General features: G+C 37.6%; 1 protein-coding gene across 3 annotated transcripts in view; it reads right to left on the bottom strand.

Moving 5' to 3' along the window:
- Positions 1 to 21,840, bottom strand: part of ZNF407 (zinc finger protein 407) — a 469,977-nt gene that overhangs the window by 124,394 nt on the left and 323,743 nt on the right. The window contains exon 9 of one of the 3 annotated variants that reach the window (XM_032293890.1): positions 21,143 to 21,552. The exons of the other annotated variants lie outside the window; for them this stretch is intronic. Within the exon in view, the coding sequence (XP_032149781.1) occupies positions 21,497 to 21,552 (56 nt within the window). The 3' untranslated portion in view covers positions 21,143 to 21,496. Of the gene's footprint in view, positions 1 to 21,142; positions 21,553 to 21,840 lie in introns of those variants that run through there. 3 annotated transcript variants of the gene reach the window in all.

Genomic DNA, 21,840 nt, shown 5'->3' with positions numbered 1-21,840 from the left:
TCCATATATGTGGTGGGAAGCAACTCGAGCCCTAGAACTTTTGTCAACTCTATTTGAGGGAATGAAACAATCCTCACTAAGTAACATCCTCTCCACTGTTTGGGAAGGTTTTCCTTTATTCGGAGACTTCAGCCTCTAAGCTAAGTATCCTCTCCTACTAAAGCATTTCTCTGTAGCTCTATATTGTCACCATCAAGCACAGGAAAGAAATGAAGGGGGACCCAGCAACTCCATTTGCTACTTGAAGGAATAACACACATGCTTAACCCATGTAATACCACTCTAAGCAACTCTGATTTATTACAACCCTATTTATATTTGAAATACTATATTCAAATATTTGCTTGGCAACCCATTATAGTACTTTATGTGTTTTTGCTTTTTGCTCCATGCCTGGATTATCATAACCCCTCAATCAATGGACTACTGGTGAGAAAACCTACTACAAGGTGGAGCTACAAAAAAGCAGGTTCCTGTGCAGCAAATATGCTCACCCAGTATGCCCCTCCCGCAGCATGGCCCAGTTAGCCAAGGGGGACTGAGCAAGGGGCCAGGGAGAGGAAAAGGGTGGTGACACGCACATGCCACACGGACTTCAGGCATCCTCAAATAACTGGGCAAGAAATCTAGCATCTGATCAGCAGGCCATGAGGGATCTGTTAAAGTCCTTTGTCATTGCTGAGTACATCACAAAAACCACTGGATGTCAGTTTTGTGACAATGGGAAGAAGCTGCTCCAACAGGAAAGCCTCGAGTTAAGCAGTCACCAGAGAATCAGAGGGGCAGCAGCAGGGCATGCCTATGGGCCCGGTTCCACTGCTGGGACTCACGCAGGGCACTCAGCCCACCTTTCCACATCTTAGGTCACCCTGAGCTAACAAAGGGAATGTCTGTGTAAGCATCTAGAAAGCAAGCAGGTTCATTTTATGTGCATTGTTCTATCACCTCAATTACAGAATAAACAACCAAAGAAAACTGAGCAGTACACCCAAAAATATGAGCTCCCCCTCCACCCCCTGCCCACCCACAGGTTTCACGAGTGTGACCTGGGGTTGGCTCAGGGGGCTGGAGGTGATCCAGGTAAGGGAGGGAGCAATCCTTCACCAAGTACACTGTGTGCTGCAGACAGGGGCAGAGAGGCCTCTTTCATTCTATCTACAACAGTCCTGCAAAGTAGGATTTGTGGCTCCAGTGTTTTTAAGGCAACAGAGGCAGAGGAAAGTTACACATTTTTTCAAGGCACAAAGCTAGAGAGTGACACAAATCTCACCGTTACTCCTCTGCTAGCAACCTTCACTGGTTTCCCCTTCTGCTTGGTTCAAAATCTTCAACAAACCTTTCAAGTCTGGCCCCTATTAACCCTGAGTGTGTCAGCCTCTGCCGGTGTTTCCCTCCCTCTAGCTGCACAGAACCCTGGGCTATCTTCCGCTCAGAGAATGCTATTAGCCAGTAAAGTCCTCCTGGAGTTTGCTGCAGGGGGGGCATACTGGTTAAGCACGTTTGCTGCACAGGAACCTGCTTTCCTGTAGCTTCAGCTTACAGTAGGTTTTCTCACCCGGCCCCAGTACCCAGCCAAGTGCTTCAGGTCTCAGCTGCACACCCCTTTCCTGGGCAGGCTTTTCCATGCCCTCCGCCCCCCAGCAAGCTCCTATTCTGTTACGTTTGATCCTAAGTGACTTTGGCTTCAAGTAGGTGCTATCTGTACTGCCACAAGCTCTATTAGTGGCTCCCATGCAAGTCGGCCTCTCTGGCTACAACATGCCACACAAGGGCTGCAGTCACACACGTTCTGTTCACAAGCTGATCCCTACATGGAGCAAATCAACTGACTTGTTTCTTCGAATCCTCGGAATCTTAAGTAAAAGTTGATTACTTAAAGGGCAGGTTCTATTTGAAAGGCACTGTGGCAGAGACTTCATATGTAACTTAATAAGCTAATTCTCATGAAATCTGTGACCAAGGAAGGTTATTTTGTTCCTAAAAAAGCTAAACTGAGACATAGTGTGTAAGCATCTCAAGATCACAGAGCAAGGAAGTGTCAGAATTGGTTCAAAATTGGGTTTATCTCATCATAAGACAGTTGTTCTTTCTGCCATACCATGCCGGCAATCTCAATAGAACTGTAGAAGAGCAGGTCTATTGTCTTAATTTCTATCAGTGAGCTCTTTTGAATAGTTTTAATAGCATTTATTATTTTCTCTCCTGATTACAAAAAGCAACATACTGTAGAACATATAGAAAAGCTTGAATTTAATGTATTGAGAGTCCCAATTTTCCTCTATAGGCTTCATCAATGGGTACTGACAACTTTTTAGGTCTCTGTGAATTGATGAAAATGGGCACTTTACTCTTTTGATGTAGTAACAACTAATGAGATTAAGCATTTTTGCATATACGTTTGGTCATCTTTAAGTTGCCTATTTAGATCTTTTAAAATATCAGTTTGTTGGGAGGCTGAGGCACGTGGATCAACAGAGGTCAGCCTGGCTAACGTGGTGAAACCTCGTCTCTACCAAACATACAAAATTAGCTGGGTATGGTGGTGCATGCCTGTAATCCCAGCTACTTGGGAGGCTGAGGCAGGAGAGTTGCTTAAACCCAGGAGGCGGAGGTTACAGTGAGCCGGGATCGTGCCACTGCACTCCAGCCTAGTGACAGAGTGAGACTTGTCCTCAGAAAAAGAAAAATCAGTTTGAAGGAGGTTTCTACAGATAAGGAATGCACATTAATCTGGTTATCTGTATTATATATTATAATTTTTTATAATATTCCCTTCTGATTTCAGATTATGAAATTGCTGAATATATTTATATATAAAAATTTAATTGTTACCTTACATTTTGTTTCTAAACAGAAAACATAGGGATTATCTGTCAATATATAAAGACTTCACTAAAATAATGAAGATCAGTTTTCTGATATTTCAGTTGTAATATTTCGATATATTTACTCGAGATTTCAGAATACAAAACAAAGTAAGGGTAAAGTGGAATGCGAATGTCTAGAGGATGTTTATAGGTATCCATGTTTAGGTAAATGAATACATATTACAAGCAATAGAAATCACTCCCTAAAATGATAAATAGATAATATGTGATCAAAAATCCATCTTTAGAATTTAAGATACTTTGTTACTCTCTCCTTCTGCATCAAAAGGTATCCTTACACCTTGGATTATGTCTTACCCTGAAATGTCAACTCTATCTCTAAGCTCTAAATGACTGTTTTCTCTTCTTGAGCTTTTATAATCTAACCAAGGACAAGGGGGCGAGCCGTCTGTCTTCAGTGGGGCGATTGCTACCTATCCCTATTTGCTTCCTGCAAACACAGGCAAGTTCCTTTGTGAACAGATCATTTTCTAGAGGTCATTCAGCCCATAATTTCAGGCCCTAGCCACTATCCTGATGGTCCTTCTTAGAAAATTGGACCCAGTGGGAACGTTTTCTCCCTCTGCTTTAGTCTATGGGTCAGCATTTTCCTTCCCTTGTAGTTCTTAATTCCCTTAAGTGGCAATTATTTAAGACACAGTTAGAGAAGGTGCAATCTACATTCATCCAATAAAACCTAAATATTAAAAAGGACAGAAAAATTCAGCATGGTTACTAAGGATAAATGGGACAGCATTTAGCATTTGAAAGGTACCAACGAAGTGGTACATGAGTAAATGGATAAAATTTTAAAAAATGGTTGGAGGTAAAAAAAAAAAAAAAAATTAAGACGATCTAAAAGGGTATACTATGTGTCAAAGAGACAGAGCATCTTAATTACAAAAGGTTAATATCACAGTCAGAGTCAAGAAATAGGTGGAAAGATCACTCTAATAAATACTACCTGGAAATTCACCCAAAGGCAGCAGATACAGAAAGTCTACATTTTAGATTTTTAACCAGTATACGATAAAAATTTGATTACTACAATGGCCCTAAATACAGAGGTAACCAATTCATGCTAAGAACATGATGTTGAGGATCAGATCACCGCAATAAGTGGAAAGAAATATCAAGACAATTATGATGACTATATGGACAAAATAAGGTCATAAATAAGGTCAAAGGTTCTAAAAGAAGCCAAAGGAGAAATGTAAGAATTCTGAATTTTATGGGACCTGTTCGTAAGCATGACGTGCTGGAATTGATAAAAAAGAAGTAATGAATTACAATGACAATCTAGTCATGAAGCACAGCTGCAGAAGTCCTGAATATGAGCATTATGCAGATAATAACGATATCACATGTGAGCCATGGGTGTTGCAGAATACAGCACACTTCCAGGTCTATGAGGTATAATCTTTATTAGAGACACCACCTTTTCACATGGGATATATTCAAGAGCAGATAAATATATCTGTGAAATTTTAATGACTGATTTAAATCTGGCTACATAATTAAATTTTTAAAACGATGTTCACAATTTGGTCTTTGATCTAACTGATCACCTGCCTGATATATCAAAAAAGTGTATTTTGCTAAAAAAATCCAACATGTGGTATGTATAAAATATGGTAGACACATTTAAAACTTCTTGGTTTAAAGTGGATTTTCATACATAAAACTGAATTCATTCCATTAGGACCACTTTTAAGGTTTTAACTCTCACAATTATGAAAGGTCTCATCCCTACAATAAATCCCTTATTCTATATCACTCCAAGTGGTTCTGCTTCTGTGATCGAACCCTGACTGATAAAACACTTTTGGGATGGTGACATTTAATCCAGGCAGCACCTATAACACTGTCAATTATCTAGCATAAAATAGTAGCATAATAGTGGTTACACAGAAACCAGTCTGGCTTCAAACTCTAGTGCTAGTCTTTTAAGTTTCAGTCAGTTATTTTACCTCATTTTTTTCTACCATACCATTAAATTAAAAATAACAGTAGCATGGCATTGTTCTGAAAATTAAGTGATACTCTTAAAAACAGCCTAATATCTGGCAAATAGTGAGTGCTTCTATAAAATAGTTGTTACCATGTATGATCTGGTCAATTATTTAGAATAAAGTGGAATTGACTCAATGTTACTTTCTAGATCTTTCTCATACTCTAGAGAACGGAAACAATATAGCTGTGGAAGAAACTTCCAGAGGCTCTATACAGGTTATTTGCTGAAGAGTGCCTTCCTAAAGCACCTTTCACTTTTTCTTTATCAACCTTATCATAATCCAGCATGTATCAACACAAGACTAGTTAAAACTTCTTGAATGAATTAATTTCTAGTCTTATCAGAACCTTAAAAATGTGTTTTACAACATTATAAATTTCACAAACGCAAATAAGTTTATAAAACCTCTCACGAAAAAGTTTGAAAATTATTAATTCAGCTTTTCAATAATAGGATTCAGAAATCATCAACTAATAAAGTAAAAATGCTTTGTATTAGTTATTTGGAAACATTTTTAAAAGTTCATATCACCATATTTCTAAAATGGGGCGATACCTTCCTGTTCTGATTCCTCAGTGCAAATCCTATGCAACTGGAATCACTGTATCCCAACTGTCTAGAATTCTTTCGGTGTAGGTTTTAAAAAGAGGTCATACAGAGACAAAGATCCTACCTGTGGCTGGCTTAGCAAGAAAAGGAACAAGCCATATACCTGAGAACACCTTATGGGGTCTTCTGTTTTCTCAGGAGGTAGGCACAGCCAGGGGCTGGTAATGGTCTGTGACTTCGTCATGTGGAAGTCTGGGACTCACTGACAGGGACGTGAAGAGTAAGCCTAAACGGGCAGGAGCGGAGTCTCACTAAACATAAACACTCAAACAAAACATCTGCATAAACTAACATGTCAGGTTTCGGGTCTGTATCAAAATCTTTAGGCCAAACATTTAATTTTGTCTGCACTATGATGATAAAATATTGTTTCCTACACTTTGAGTGAAAATGACTATGCATATTAATGTAACAGGTGAGTATCTTGATACCTTAATGCCTAGAAGATAAACACACCCAAATTGATCCTGCCATAAATAATAAAAATAGATAGCCCTGGATTTCATATGTCCTTGTCAATGCAAAAAAGACATTAAAAATTTTAAGATATGTGGCCGGGCGCGGTGGCTCACGCCTGTAATCACAGCACTTTGGGAGGCCGAGGCGGGTGGATCACGAGGTCAAGAGATCAAGACCATCCTGGTCAACACGGTGAAACCCCGTCTCTACTAAAAATACAAAAAATCAGCTGGACATGGTGGCACGTGCCTGTAATCCCAGCTACTCAGGAGGCTGAGGCAGGAGAATTGCCTGAACCCAGGAGGCGGAGGTTGCGGTGAGCCGAGATCGCGCCATTGCACTCCAGCCTGGGTAACAAGAGCGAAACTCCGTCTCAAAAAAAAAAAAAAAAAAAAAATTTAAGACATGCAAGCTGAACATCAAACATCTTTAAAATGTCTTCCTAACACATGTTCTTAGAAGCAGATAGAGAAATTGGAGTGAAAAGTAAAAGAAAAGATATTAAGTGCAGTAACAGAATTGTATCTGAAACCAGATTTACTTCTTTGACTGAGTTCTGGATCACGATCTAGAAGCAAATATCAAAAAAAGAAAAAACTTTTTTTTTTTTAATATGCAGGGAGAAAATGCCAGAAATATGGATGGAGATAATACATTAGGAAACCATTAAAAGAAACCTAAAGCATTATTCAGCCTCTTCTAAAGAGCTGCTGGTTCAATTCTCTTCCTTTTTCAGCTTTTACTGTAAGTGCACACCCTTCAACCTCTGAGCTCATCTCCTGGTACACACATTACTAACCCACAGTCTCTTCTGCCTGCCTGGTACTTCCACCTATCTCTTCTCACCTCTCTGATTATTCAAGTTTTACAAAATTAAGTATTCCCCAACTTGCTTTCATGCAATTCAGATTAACCATCCACGTTTATAAGTTGAGTTACACGAGTTGCAGCTACATTGCTGCCCCTGTAGCACACACTACATCCAACACTCCTTTCAATGGCAAGGACATTTACAAATTGAAATAACTTATTACAATTAAATGTGCACAGAAGAGATTCTATCTGGTCCCTGATTTAAGCAAAAAGCTTGCTTTGTCTGAACAACAAGGTTAATCTAACAAAGCCTAATCCTATTGATGGTTTATGTGGAAAACACCAAGAAGTACCACATTTCAGTGGTATGCTCTATGAAAATGTCGATGGATTCAATAAATACTTAGTCACTAACATAAAGGATGTCAAACTATGCAATGGAGCTACCTGATAAATGAGAAAAGTTATGAGTTTGGTATGTTTTTAAATAATAAAGCTTTAGATGAAGCCAACTTTTAAATAGTATATTAAAATTTCAAGAGAACTATCTGGGCATTTTCATGTCTCTGTCATTTTGTACTAATGGGTTCTTTAAAATAAAGTCTATTTATTACAAATAGTCTTGTTTCTAATCAAGAGAACTGGGGATACAAACATAAATATGCGAGTTGTGCCAACAATCTAGGTCACATATGTTAATATAAAATGTAATTTGGGATACCTACTCTAGTCACTCAAGAGCAGCACCTACTGGCATGATTTAAAAGAATATAAACAACACAGAGTAATTTCAGTTATATATTTTATTAACTAAATACTTACAAAGAGTACTTAATACGTGACAGAAACTATTTTAAGTACTTTGCAAATATTAGCTTATTTAATCATTCCAAGACATTTATCACAAAAACCGATTTTTTGTTTTTGAGACAGAGTCTCACTCTGTTGCCTAGACTGGAGTGCAGTAGCGTGATCTTGGTTCACTGCAACCTCCACCTCCTGGGTTCAAGCGATTCTCCTGCCTCAGACTCATGAGTAGCTGGGATTACAGGTGTGCACCACCATGCCAAGCTAACTTTTGTATTTTTTTTTTTTTTTTTAAGAGACGAGGTTTCACCATGATGGCCATGATCTCAAACTCCTGACCTCAGGTGATCCACCTGCCTTGGCCTCCCTAAGTGCTGGGAGTGAGCCACTGTGCCCACCTAAAAGTGATTGACATAAACCTTACTCTAAGTTGCAAAAGTATTTAATTAGTTTGAGACGTTGTTTCTATTTAAGACAACAAAATTCAAATCTATCCCTGGCCAACATCTGGAAAGAAACTGGTGTTATAATTGATACTAACTTAACGAACCCAGACAAGGAATGTGGAGGAAATCCTAAAATGTAGTTCTCCAATAAAAGTACTCTCCCAATGAGAAAAGAAAAAAAAATTATATTCCATACAATGGTGATTAAATTCATCTATACTAGTCATGAAAGAATCTTGCCTTTTCCTTCACAAACAGGAAACCATTTATGCTAGGCTTTTATTTTAGGCATGCACTAAAATTATAATTTTTCACAAGACGAAAGAATGACTTCCTGCCAATCACAATGACATGCTACTCAACAAACGACACTAAGAGCTATGACAAGAGTGAACATGTCTATGCAGAGCTTTTCAGAAGGATCTAGACCAGCCATCAAAAATGCTATTTTATCTAGGCAGGGCCTATACTATATTCTGCTGCAGTAAAAGCCATTAGGGGATTTAAGTGATTACTTCACAAGGATAAATTTTTACCTATTAAAGGAATGTATCAAAGTGTTTTTAATCTTACTTAGAAAAAAAAAAAAAAAGAAAGAAAACAAGGAAGTGTAATTGTGTCTGTAAGTTCAAATATTTTACTTCATACAGCTCCTCAATAAATCAATCTATTTCAAATACTGACTAGCACATATCACATATGTTTAGTCTATTAAATTTCAGAGGGTCAAGCCAGTTAGTATAATTTCTGTATTCACCCTTCCCCACTTTCACTTTTCCTATCACAATCAAATCTCTGTCCTGAATGGCACTTCACCAACCAAGATATTTATTTAATATTTTCTAAAATGGTTATATGTGGAAGACAGAAAAAACAGGGGTACATAATTAATTTTGTATATGTAATTTTTAAAAATTGTGGTAAAAGACACATACAATTTACAATCCTAACCAGTTTTATGTGGACATTTTAGCAGTGTTAATTAAGTACCACCACCTTACTGCACAAAGAGTCTCTTACAGTACTGTAACTCTGCCCGGTCAAACAGCTCCCCACCTTTCCTCCCACAGCTCCCGGCAACCACCATTCTACCTTCTATCTCTTTGATTTTGACTACTCCAGGCACATCATACATAAGTGGAATTATAATGCAATGATACTTACCAATGTAAGCTATCTTGTATGACTGGCTTAACTTAATATTCTCAAGATTCATCCATGTCATAGCATGTGCCAAATTTTCCATCTTTTTTAAGGCTGAGTAATGTTCCACTGTATAATATAAAACTTTTACATATATAAACTTTGTTTATCCATTCTTCTGTTGATGGACATTTGGGTTTCTTCCACTTTTTCAGTATTGATAGCGCTGTTATAAGCATAGATGTACGCACACTTCTTCCAGGCCTTGCCTTCAGTGGTTCTGGATATATACAGTCAATGTGGAGCTGCTGGATAATATGGTAATTCTAGGTTTCATTCTTTGAGGATCTGCCCTTCTGTTTCCATGGCAGTTGCACCCTTTTACATTCGCTTCAACAGGGCCCAAGGGCTCCAATTTCTCTGTATCCTTGTCCACACTCACTATTTTCTGTTTTTCTCACAGTGGGCATCTGAATAGGTATGAGGTGGTAGTAGCAGTTTTTTTTTTTTAATCAAAGTATATTTCTTAGATGAGAAAAATATAGTGAATGCAAAATACTAAATTGGTCGGTATTATTTACCACCAGAGAAGAATCATATCAAACACAAAAAGTGAACACACTTTCTGATTTGATACAAAGAACGAAAGAATAATAATTTTACTAGGTACTGCATTCTGAATGTAAATATGCAGATCTAATTTTATTTGCCCATAAGTTTATTTTGAATGATTGGTTATAATAAATATCAGGCACAGTGAGTTCCACTGAGTTGAAAGTCATTCAGGAAAAAGAAGAACCAGTGACAAACCAAACATATCTGTGATGAGTTTAAATTACATCTCAGATGAGTGAGGAGAGGGGACACATGAAGTTGAGAGGAATGCATATATCCAACTGTGGCATTTTAAGGAAAAAATTTAAAACCCATGTATGCTTATTTTAGAAATTGCCAGGGTAACAGAGTAAACAAACTGACCCAAAGAAATGTTGCTAACTTATTTTCAACAAAAAAACAAAGGCAATTTAATGAAGGAAAAACAGTGTTTTCAACACACGTTGCTAGAAAAAAGTGAGGCATCTGTATGTAAAATTAATAACTCTGACTTACACCTTATACGTTGTATAAAATTGGCTCAAAATAGATGATAGGCCTAAATGTAAAGTGTAATAAAAGCATAAAGCTTCTAGAAGAAAATATATGAATTATTTTTTGTAACTCAAGTTAGGCAAATAGCTTTTAGATATTATATCAAAAGCTCAAAGTATAAACAAAAAAATTAATAAACTGGACCTTATGAATATTATAACTTTTGTCTATGAAAGACACTGTTAAGCGGAAGAAAGAAAAGATGTGTCTCAGGCTGGGAGAAAATATTTGCAAATCATATTTCAAAGATCTCAGGTCAAAAATATAGAATAAAAATTATCTCAAAACTCAACCTAATGAAAAAAAGGGCGAAAATATTATATTTCAAAAGACACTTCATCAAAGAATATATATTGGCACCAAATAATCAAGAATTGATGCTCAGCATCATTAGTGATCAGTTGAATACAAATTAAAACCACAAGATGAGTTCCTGGTATGTGCAGTGACAGGAACTCACACACTGCTGGCGGGAACATACTATGCTGGAAAATAGTTCAACAGTTTTTTAGACCGTTAAACACACCATAGAATCTAAGCATCTCATTTCCAGGTATATACCCAAGAAAATGAGATCGTATATTCACAGAATTTTATATGTGAATGTTTATAGCCTTTCTATTCATAATTGCCAAAAAGAATAAAAAAAGCCTAGCTGTGGAATTTCACTGTGGTTTTTATTTGCATTTTCCTAACCAGTAATGGTGTTGAGTGTATTTCCATGTTGTCAAATGGCTTGCCAGCCATTTATATACTGTCTTTGGGGAAGCGGTTATTCTGATCCTTTGTCCATTTTTAAATTAGGTTATTTGCCTAGCTCTTGTTGAGTGACAGAGTGTTTTATACATATTTTGGATATAAGTCCCTTATCAGATAGATTTACAAAATATTTTCTCTCATTTTATAAGTTTTCCTTTCATCTTTTTGATGGTGCCCTTTGAAGCACAAAATCTTCCATTTTGATGAAGTTCAATTTATGTTTTCCTTTTTTTTTTTTCCTTTTGTTATTTGTTCTTTTGGAGCAACATCCAAGAAATAACTGCCTAATTTAAGGTCATAAAGCTTTATCTGTATGTTCCTTTTGAAGGGTTTTTACAGTTTTTTTTTTTTTTTTTTTTCCCAGACAGAGTCTTGCTCTGTTGCCAGGCGCCAGGCTGGAGTACAGTGGCGCAATCTCAGCTCACTACAATCTCTGCCTCCTGGGTTCAAGCAATTCTCCTGCCTCAGCCTCCCGAGTAGCTGGGACTACAGGCACACGCCACCATGCCTAGCTAATTTTTGTATTTTTTAGTAGAGATGGGGTTTCACCATGTTGGTGAAACCAGGATGGTCTCAATCTCTTGACCTAATGATCCGCCTGCCTCGGCCTCCCAAAGTGTTGGGATTACAGGCGTGAGGCACCACGCCTGGCCTACAGTTTTATTTCTTATATTTAAGTCTTGGATACCATTTATGTTCTAGATAGAGAGCTAGAGAAAAACATCTATATTCACAGGAATGCAGGGCTTAGTATACATACCTACACTTACCTGTTTATCTGCTGAAAAGGCCTAGAAGCAGAGTTACGCAGAAGCAACGAGTCCGCACGGTGTATATGTCTTGGATTATACATACCATTCTCCACCAAAGGAACCAGGGCTCCTCAAAGGAGTGACTCATTTCAGGACCATGGCAAGGAAAACACAAGGTGAGCCCACAGACCACTATGGTGCCAGAGAAGTAAAGAGATGTCCCTAGAAGGGTGGAGGTGCACACAGGGCACGGGGGCTGACTGAAAGAGGGGGCAGTGGTCAAGGCGGGCGTGGCTTCAGTAAGGAAATAAGCCACGATGCTACAGACTTATAAACCTCAGGGTAAAATACCTCCACAATGATCAAAATAAATAGAACAAATAATTGGAAAAGAAGGAGCCAGCTACCATTCCTTACAGAAGAACTCCAATTATTAATTGTAGAAGAAATGAAAGAAAGAAAAAAAATCACCATTTGAATATCACAGACCTTATTCAGGCAAGATCTACTAATGAATTTCAAAAGTAATGGGCAAATGACTGGGGAGAAATAGTCTATTTTCATGGTCTGAAAGACCCTCTCCAAGATGTGTGCTGATTAAAAAGGTAAAACCATTCTGAAGATCCTGCCTTATCCCAATGCCAGGCAGACATCCTCAGTCACAAGGTGCTCCAGGCACAGGACACATTTCTTCTGGCATTTTCTTAAATGACTTCAGTCAAATCATGAGTAAACATTACACTCACCCAAATTAAGAGATGTTCTACAAAATAACAGATCCATATTCCTTAAAAGTGCCAAGGTACTGAAAATCTGCCCTGGACTGGACAAGACTAAAAAGACATGGCAACTAAAAGGAATGTTGGTTTCTGGGCTGAATTCTGGGAATGAAGGAGGATGTGAGTAGAAAAATGATAAACTGAATAGAAGAATATAGCATAGAAAATGGCAGTGTATTAATGCTAAATTCTCTGGCTTTCATAAGTAGTATGGTTATGTTTGGTGTTAACATTTGGGAAAGCTGGGTGAAGAAGACATGGAACTCTCTACTATTTCTGCAAACTTTTCTATAAGTTTAAAATCATTTAAGATAAAAACTTGCTAAACAGTAATTTTACTCACCGTAAAAAGAAATAAATGAAATTGCAAAAGTAAGAATGTGCATGACTTCATATTCTGAACTACAATTCAAAGCTAATTAAACAATGTATCTAAATTTGCCTCAGAATTTGAAAGACTGGTCATGCTATTCTTCAGTACCCAGCTCGGGTTGCAACAGTAACCTGTTACGCAGTATTAGCAACAGGACTGCGCAGCTCAGCCTTTGTTCCCCTCATTTAAAACTGCCGTTTAGGTGGGGGTCAAAACAGGTGTGTGAGGGTGTGCAAATTTATAAAATATAGAAGTTATACTGAATTAAATAGTTGATAAACAGTCTACATAAAAGTAAAAACCACATCAATTACCTGATAAAACCATGCTGTCCCCACTATAACTTCACAATCAATTTTGCCCTTAAAATTTTGATAAATGAAGTTGTCAGAAAGGATAAGATCACAATTTTCAATTTTGTTTACTTTTTTTTTTTAAACTATTTTAACTTTCAGAATCCAGTTCATGAATACTGCAAATACGAGCTCTGATAAGATCGCAGTGCTGCCTGCCGATGAGGTAAGAGGATGCCATGTGCCTGTGTGACCTTGACGCACCAGGGAAGGGAGCTGGGAAGGAAGCGCTGGTGCGGCTGGAATCACACAGGCCATCACACTGGGCCAGCAACCCCAAGGAAGGGGAGAATACAGTTTTTTTCTGGAAAAAAGTTAAACATCGCTTTAAAACTTTTCCTTAAGATCCTGTAGTGAGAGGATGAGCATGAATGAGCTGAGAGCCTGAGACCCATTTTCGGCCAATCTTGTTAGGTGTTACCATCAAAAGCTGTGTTTTAATTGTGTACTCTAACTTTATTTTAAATTTATGAATGCCACTCAGGATTTTACAGATCGCTGAAATATACAGTAGAAAGGACACTTTTCAGGATGATATTCTTTTGAGAAAACAGTTTTAAAACTACAGTATGTAGTAGGTATAAGCCAAAAATAAAATTCTAAGCCCCCCACCCACAACTGACTGAATGGAGCCCTTCTTGGCCAAAGGGATTCCCAAAGAAACCTGAAAAACTAGTTCAGGCCATGAAAGGAAGGCAGCCTAGACATGCCTCCTTACAAGGTCCTCCCTTTGGAGTTCAGGCACAACTGGCCAGCATTAACATTAAAAGAGAGATCATAAGATTGACAAAACAGACTCTTTGCAGCAATAAGATATTGAACTCCATCCTGACTCTGGTATAGCATTACATGACAGACAGCAGGCCTTATAAGAAATCAAAGTATTTTACCTCCAAAATATGTGTATTTGACCTATTTTTTAATGGTCTTGGAATGCCATCCCTTATTGGGGAAATTTGCATTCTGTAGAGAATCCCCTCCCCCTTCCATAATTACCCAGATTCAGCAGAGACTTACCTAAGAGTCTGATACCTTTTAAGGTCCTGTAAGAGACCTTTACCATGGATTCTCTCTGCAGTCAGTTACCTGGAAGCTTCCTCTATATAATAAGAACCTTGGCTTCTACAACCCCCCTTTTCTTAACTCAAGCATTTCCTTCTGCTGGCTTCAAGTCTTTAGGCAAAGCTTATCTTAATCAACTGCCAATCAGAAAATCTTTGAATCCACCTGTGACACGTGAGCTCCCCAACTCCCTGCTTGAGATGTCCCGCCTTTCTGGGCTGAACAAACGTCTACCTTACATACATTGAATTTATGTATTTGCCTATAATTCTGTCTCCCTAAAATATATAAAACCAAGCTACAACCCAACCACCTTGGGTACCTGTTCTCAGAACCTCCTGAGGCTGTGTCACAGGCCATGGTCACTCATATTTAGCACAGGATCAACAGTTTTAAATATCTAACAGTGTGGCTTTTCTCTTCAACATAGGTAACAAAGAATAGAAATAATTTAAATAAATTATTTAAATGATAAGTTGCTACTCTGAAAAGTTTTAAGTAGGCCTTCTGTAGCACTAATTTTAGTATATGCTCAGACTGTTACATTAATATATATGAATACTAATGTGTACACATATCTGTTTATTGTTAGGAGATTCATTACCCTTAATGGCAACTTGAAATACATGCAAAAAAAAAAAAAAAACCACAAAAAAACCCATTTTTCTTTTTCTTCTACTTTACTACTATTAAACTGTCAACAACAAAATCCAGTACTTTTCCTAAAAGAATAATTTTATACTTTTCAGGTTCTTTCATATGGATTGTCTAATTTGTGCCTCATGTTCAAAAGAAAAGGTAAACAATGTTATTCTTTTTGCAGGTGAGAAAACAGACACAAAATGCTGGAGTGACTCGCTCAAAGTTACACATCTCAATGGTGATAAAGTTCATCCTGAAACCTAGTTCATTTGACTCCACCCATCCGTCTGTGTGAAGGCTCTCAACCAGGCAGGAAAGGTACAACTGTGAAAACATTTACCACAGTGTTTTAAAATTATTATATCATTTCATTCTACTTCCTAATATATGTGTTTAGATGATTTGAAATCTTTTTGTTGTTTGTTTTTTGTTTTGTTTTGTTTTTGAGATGGAATCTTACACTGTTGCCTGTGCTGGAGTGCAATGGCATATTCTCGGCTCACTGCAACCTCCGCCTCCCCAGTTCAAGAGATTCTCCTGCCTTAGCCTCCCAAGTAGCTGGGTTTACAAGTGCCCGCCACCACAGCCAGCTAATTTTTTGTATTTTTAGTAGAGACGGGGTTTCACTCTGTTGGCCAGGCTGGTCTTGATCTCCTGACCTCGTGATCCACCCGCCTCAGCCTTCCAAAGTGCTAGGATTACAGGCATGAGCCACCCACACCCAGCCTATTTGAAATCTTAAAACTCCAAATTTTTAAGGTTTCCACTGTAAAAATTTCATTAACCTGCTGACCAATTATTTTAAAGCTCCTGTACAGCAGGGTTATGTAACTGTAAGACTCTGAAGACAGCTGCAAATTTTATTTGGCCATACTGTAGTTATGCGTCCTCAAGCAACATAACCTCTTGAAGATGGATTTTTCAAAACCATCAAATTGAGAATAATATGTATCAACAAGACTTGTTTTGAAGATTTAATGGTCTAGAGAAAAGTTTGGCACAGATACTCTTCACTATTCTTTGCAATTAGAAAGGTAAAATGTGATGGCATGAAAACAGAGTTCTTCATTACTACTTACTAGCTAATGAAAACATAAGGAAACCATACATAACTACCATTTGGATCACTCTAGAACAATTAGGACCACCCTCTTGCAGGGGGATTGTGGGAAAGAGCAAATGCTTCTCTAACGCTGCTCCATGGTATTAGGCAGACAGAGGAAGATATACATACTGAAGAATACTGGCATACAGTTTTTCTTAAAAGGATTAAGTGTAAAACTGTTTTATTTTATTTCTATTTATTTATTTATCTTGAGACAAGAGTTTCACTATTGTCACTCAGGCTGGAGTGCTGTGGTGCAATCTCACCTCACTGCAACCTCCGCCTCCCAGTTCAGATTCTCCTGCCTCAGCCTCCCAAATAGCTGGGATGACAGGAACCAACCACCACGCCCAGCTAATTTTTTTTTTTGGGGGGTGGTGGGGGATGGAGTCTCACTCTGTTGCCAGGCTGGAGTGCAGTGGCACGATCTCAGCTCGCTACAACCTCGGCCTCCTGGGTTCAAGCGAATCTCCTGTCTCAGCCTCCTGAGTAGCTGGGATTACAGGCACCTGCCACCACACCCAGCTAATTTTTGTATTTTTAGTAGAGACGAGGTTTCACCATGTTGGCCAGGATGGTCTCTATCTCCTGACCTTGTGGTCTGTCCACCTTGGCCTCCCAAAGTGCTGGGATTACAGGTGTGAGCTACCGTGCCTGGCCCAATTTTTGTATTTTTAGTAGAGACAGCGTTTCACCACATTGGCCAGGCTAGTTTCAAAATCCTGATGTCAGGTGATCTGCCTGCCTTGGCCAACGAAAGCGCTGGGATTATAGGAGTAAGCCACCGTGCCCAACTATAAAGCTATTTTAAAATGCATCATTAGAATGTTTTGAAAAAATTCCTCTTTCAGTATTTAAGGAAAAAGAAGTAGCGACCAGGTCAAAGAGCTCCTTCTTAGTTAACAGTATGTTTACTGATAAATATCCAAAAATCCAATTTTCCTGGATACCAATTACATTACTGAAAATGGTAGAATGATGAAAAATACTGTTCTGACATTATTCACTTATAGATTACAAAGTATGTGAGAGAGTTCTTTCTAAACTTAGGAATTCCAATAGGATTGAGAGTGAGAAAGGAAATGAAGAAAAACATCAGCTACCAAAATACCAAATGTTCTGAGCCATAACGGACATCGAGGGCACTGCTGTGGCAGGCAGCGCTGGAGTATTTGGACAGGAGTATGAAAAGAACAAAGACTTTTAGCAGTAGTTAAGAAAAATAGTAAATTAACCCATGGATGATGTCTGAGGTTAAAGAATCAAATTGCCGAAGTGTTAATTATTTTAGGAAGTCTTTTGTTAGGGGTGAAGTATAAGGAGACTGGAAAACAAGGAATCCAGTCTGAAGGTTAAAAAGAAAGAGAGGGGAGGCTGAAAATTATAGACCTGTAAGTCTAACATCTATATTAGGAAATAAATTTGAGATGATACTTATGGATGAGCTTAATGATACATTTGGAGAAGTACAATTTAATAGGAGTGAGTCAGCATGGATTTACCAAAGGCAATCATGTCAGGAAAAATTTTGTTCCTTTTTAGGTTGAAGTAATAATTGGTTTATGTAAGGAAGAACCAATGAGAAACTGTCAGGATTTTCTGAGATTTTTGGACCTTTTCAGAAAATGAATTATTGTATAAAATGTCATGACATGTGTCAGAGCATCCAACTAACAAAGGGGGCTGAAAGCAACTGGGTTAAAAATAGAGGCCCAAGAGGAATTTGTGAGCAGACTGCATCCTACAAGGTTCTATGTATTGAACACTAATGCGTCTAATTAATGATGAAGAAATCTTTTATGTAGGAAATTTGAATATATTTCTAAATAAGAGGTAATGGTTAAGACAAAAGGCTATGGCTGTTTTACGTTAACTGCAATAGATTAAGTAAATGGGCTCAGAGGTAGAATGTGAAATTTCAGCTGCCTAAGGATAAAGTGATGCATTTGGAAAGAATTAAGGAATCATATAGATATAATTCAAATGAGCAGTTACCATGAGGAAGAAAAAGGGACTTGGGGTTTCGATACCAGTCAAACTTTTCAATTCTTATTCTTGTAACTGGTAAGAGTCAAATGCAGCGAATGCAGTTAAATAATATGTGTTATAAAGAATACGCAATTGATAATCTTCAAGAAGAATAAAGAAACACTAATTTTTGAAGAGATATGATAATTTCATGTGTTATCACTCTGCACAGGTAATAACCTAATGTACATACTTATATGACCAAGTCTTAACATATGTAAGAACTGATGAAAATAAATCAATTTAGATGTGATACAAAAGTATGAGGGCAGAAAAATGAAAGAAATTAAGTAAAATACCATATCAATATATAATGCTCAATTCTCCCTGAAAAGAGAAGACCTTGTAATCACTGCCTTTGGAAAAGACACCAACACTTACTACATTTAAGGTCTCAGCTTCTCAGAGAGAAATAAGAAATAACTAAATCAACCTCATAGCTTTGATGCACTGTTCATAGGCTCAGAAAGTGACCACACTATCCACAGGTCTTCCAGTGAGCATTTCTTCATGAGCAATGAGTACTATTTCAACAGCACACCAGCTCCTTGAGCCATTAAGGCATAACTGTAAGTCTGCCGCTTGGAACTGATGAGAAAAACATCTCTTTCTTCTTAGGTACAGTCAGAGAAGGCTGAGCGACCTCTCCTCAGCCCTCCACCTCTGGCTTCCCTAGCTTCACTCCCCTTTCTCTGGGGTTATGTTTAAAGCATTCTGAGCTATCCCTGCTGAGGTGAGCTGTGTGTGGTCAGATTGAAGGCCACGGGTGTTGCAAACACAGACATGTATTTAATTCTTTGTCCAAATGTAGTGAATGAGTATCAAGCTTATTTATGGATGGGAGACATGAAAGAAATATAATGTTAAAACTGAAGAGATCAAATCAAGCTAATATTTGGAAAGAAATAGATTTTACTAAAAAGAAGAAAAATTGTGCAATGACAGAAACCTATTTTTAGTTTGATGTCAATTTTGTGAAGATTAATGTGACTGTAAAATCTCATCAAATTAGATCTAGATTGGGCCTAAATGAACCTCTTCAGAAATCTGGATGTGGAGAAAGGTGTTTTTTAAAAAGTATATATAGAAAAGAATAACTGATAGAAGAGAGTTTGATGAATTTCTCAAATTGAACACAACTATGTCTCAATACTGGGATTAAGAAGCAGGATCTTATTAGCACCACTGTACCTCATTCAGTGACTGGTGCCCACAAGGGAAAATAAACTCTGACTTCTAACATCATAGTTTTACCTGTTTTTATATTCAATATAAATGCAATCATATAAAATGTACCCCTTGGTGACCGGCTTTGATCATCCAATGACAGGACTGTGAGACTTATTTCATATTGTTGCTTGTATTTGTAGTTCATTCATTCTCACTGAGAATGAGTATTCTATTATGAGTATTCTATTATGTAAATATACAACCTTTGTACATTCTGCTTGAGGGACATTAGGGTAGTTTGGGGTTTTGACTATGATGAACACACCAATAATTACATTAAGTACAAATACTGAAGTAAAAGACTAAATAGTTGATGTAAAATACTAAATACTGCTCCAGCAGATAAAATGTAACTATAAGCTGCTTATAAGGAAACTGGTGTAGGTATATCAATATGAAATGAAGAATTATGGCAAGAGATATTGCTACTAAGAAATACTTCACAATTATGAGTGTATGTGTGTCTAAAACAGCCCTAACCTCTGAGTACCAAGTGATATATATTCAACATATGGAAGGCCAAAAATAACGGAATTTAAAAAGACAAATCCACAATTATAGTAGGAAACTTTAACATACTCCTCTTAACAGCTGACAGAACCGGCATTTTAAAAAGTACTAAGAATACAGACAATCTGAACAACACAGTGCACAAACTAAACACTGTAACGGACATACAGGGAACACAGCCTATGCACCAAATGCCATTGGTGCCAAGTATTCTTTTCTAACGTGTCTCACAAATTTACCAAAACTCACCATTTGCTGGGCATAAGAACATCTACACAAATTTTAAAGGATTTAAGTAATTCAGATTATGTTCTGTAAAAACAGTAAATTTAAGCTAGAAATAGGTTTGTATTATTATTTCAATAGTTTTTAAAAAATAAATAGAAAGTCTCAAACTACCTGGAAATAGAATATTACATTTACAAATAATCCATGGTTAAAAAAATAAAGAAACCACTTTTGTCTTGTGCTTCTCATCTAACTAAACTAAAATTAGAACTCACATATAGTCTTTCCTGCTCTGGAATATGAAATAGAAAAAGACACAAAAATCATTTTACTGGTTGCCAAAAAGGATTGAGAAAAAAATACAATGAATCATCAACTTCTGCTAGAGAGGAGGGGAAAAAAAACAACTGAGCAACCATTTATGCTAAAGATGATCACGTCAAACAGTTTACACATTCTGTGTGGTAGGCAGCACCATCCCCACCTCAGGAGGAAAGCTGAGACCCACCGAGTTACAATGCAGTTTTCAGAGCCAGATGTCAAGAGAATGATAAAGCTTAAGTTGCCGCCCATCCTCCCCTGAAGGTCATGCCTACAGAAGCACAAGGACAAGGGATAGTTCATTCAAACTCCTAGACTTGCCGCCCATCCTCCCCTGAAGGTCATGCCTACAGAAGCACAAGGACAAGGGATAGTTCATTCAAACTCCTAGACTTGCCGATAAGGAATCTGAAGCTCAGAGGTGTCCAGAGACACCCATCTTTACATCAAGACTTGAATCAGGGTCTCCATGGAACTCCAGTTTTGTGTTATTTGCATGAATTACATCACTTACACTGCAGTTATATACAATGTAGAGACACCAACGGTACAGCACCTTTGCACACAAACCTCTTTCTACAGAAGTGTTTTCAAATAAAAAATAAAATACTTTACTTTAATATATGAATTCCCAAATATTATCTCAACCAAAATGTATGTTATCTCAACCAAATCACAGTATTTGCGGTCTTTTTTTTATGTAATGTTTTTATTTTTCTCTTATTTACTCACTGCACTTTAGGGAACAATTTGCTTTTCATGTGTACCTGGAATATGTCAATCTTGCACCTGGAAAGGAGTCAGGGCAAGCCCACTTTAGGGGGGACACTTTGCTGATGCCCACCATGGATTTAGACCCTGTGCCCTGGCCATTGCTAGGAGTGGCATTTTCACAGGTGGTGTTTTTAGTACCTGTAAAGTTATGGGTCCAAATTTATAAAGAACCCATAGGCACTTATGGCCAGAGATATTTCAACTCGACCTTATCTGTTTTTATGAACTAAAGCTGATAAACCATCTAGTTTCAAAACCTTTTCAGTGACAATCTCACCAAAAGGGAATGAGCAGAGACCTCTGTTTTTGTTTGTTTGCCAAATACAGCCCTGGATAGCAGAAAAATTACTAAATCGCACACTCGACGTGACTTTAAAAAGTCAATCATATGAACATCAACTGAGAAATACGAAAGAACATTAAGAAGCTTATATCTACATACTGTCAAATGTATTAAGAAAATTAGTCTAACTTAAATTACTCAAGTTCAATTTCTTTTAATGCAGGTATTTTGTGAGCAAACACAGCTTAAGCATTTTGCAGATGGAGACTCACATTTCTGGTGTGATTTATATCATGATCCCCACCATCCCCACCACTGCTAACTGCCCCTTCAT

This window comes from Sapajus apella, unplaced genomic scaffold, assembly GCF_009761245.1.
Source record: "Sapajus apella isolate SASKATOON/1434 unplaced genomic scaffold, GSC_monkey_1.0 scaffold30, whole genome shotgun sequence".
NCBI classification, from domain to species: domain Eukaryota; kingdom Metazoa; phylum Chordata; class Mammalia; order Primates; family Cebidae; genus Sapajus; species Sapajus apella.
This window is presented reverse-complemented; position numbering and strand designations above follow the sequence as displayed.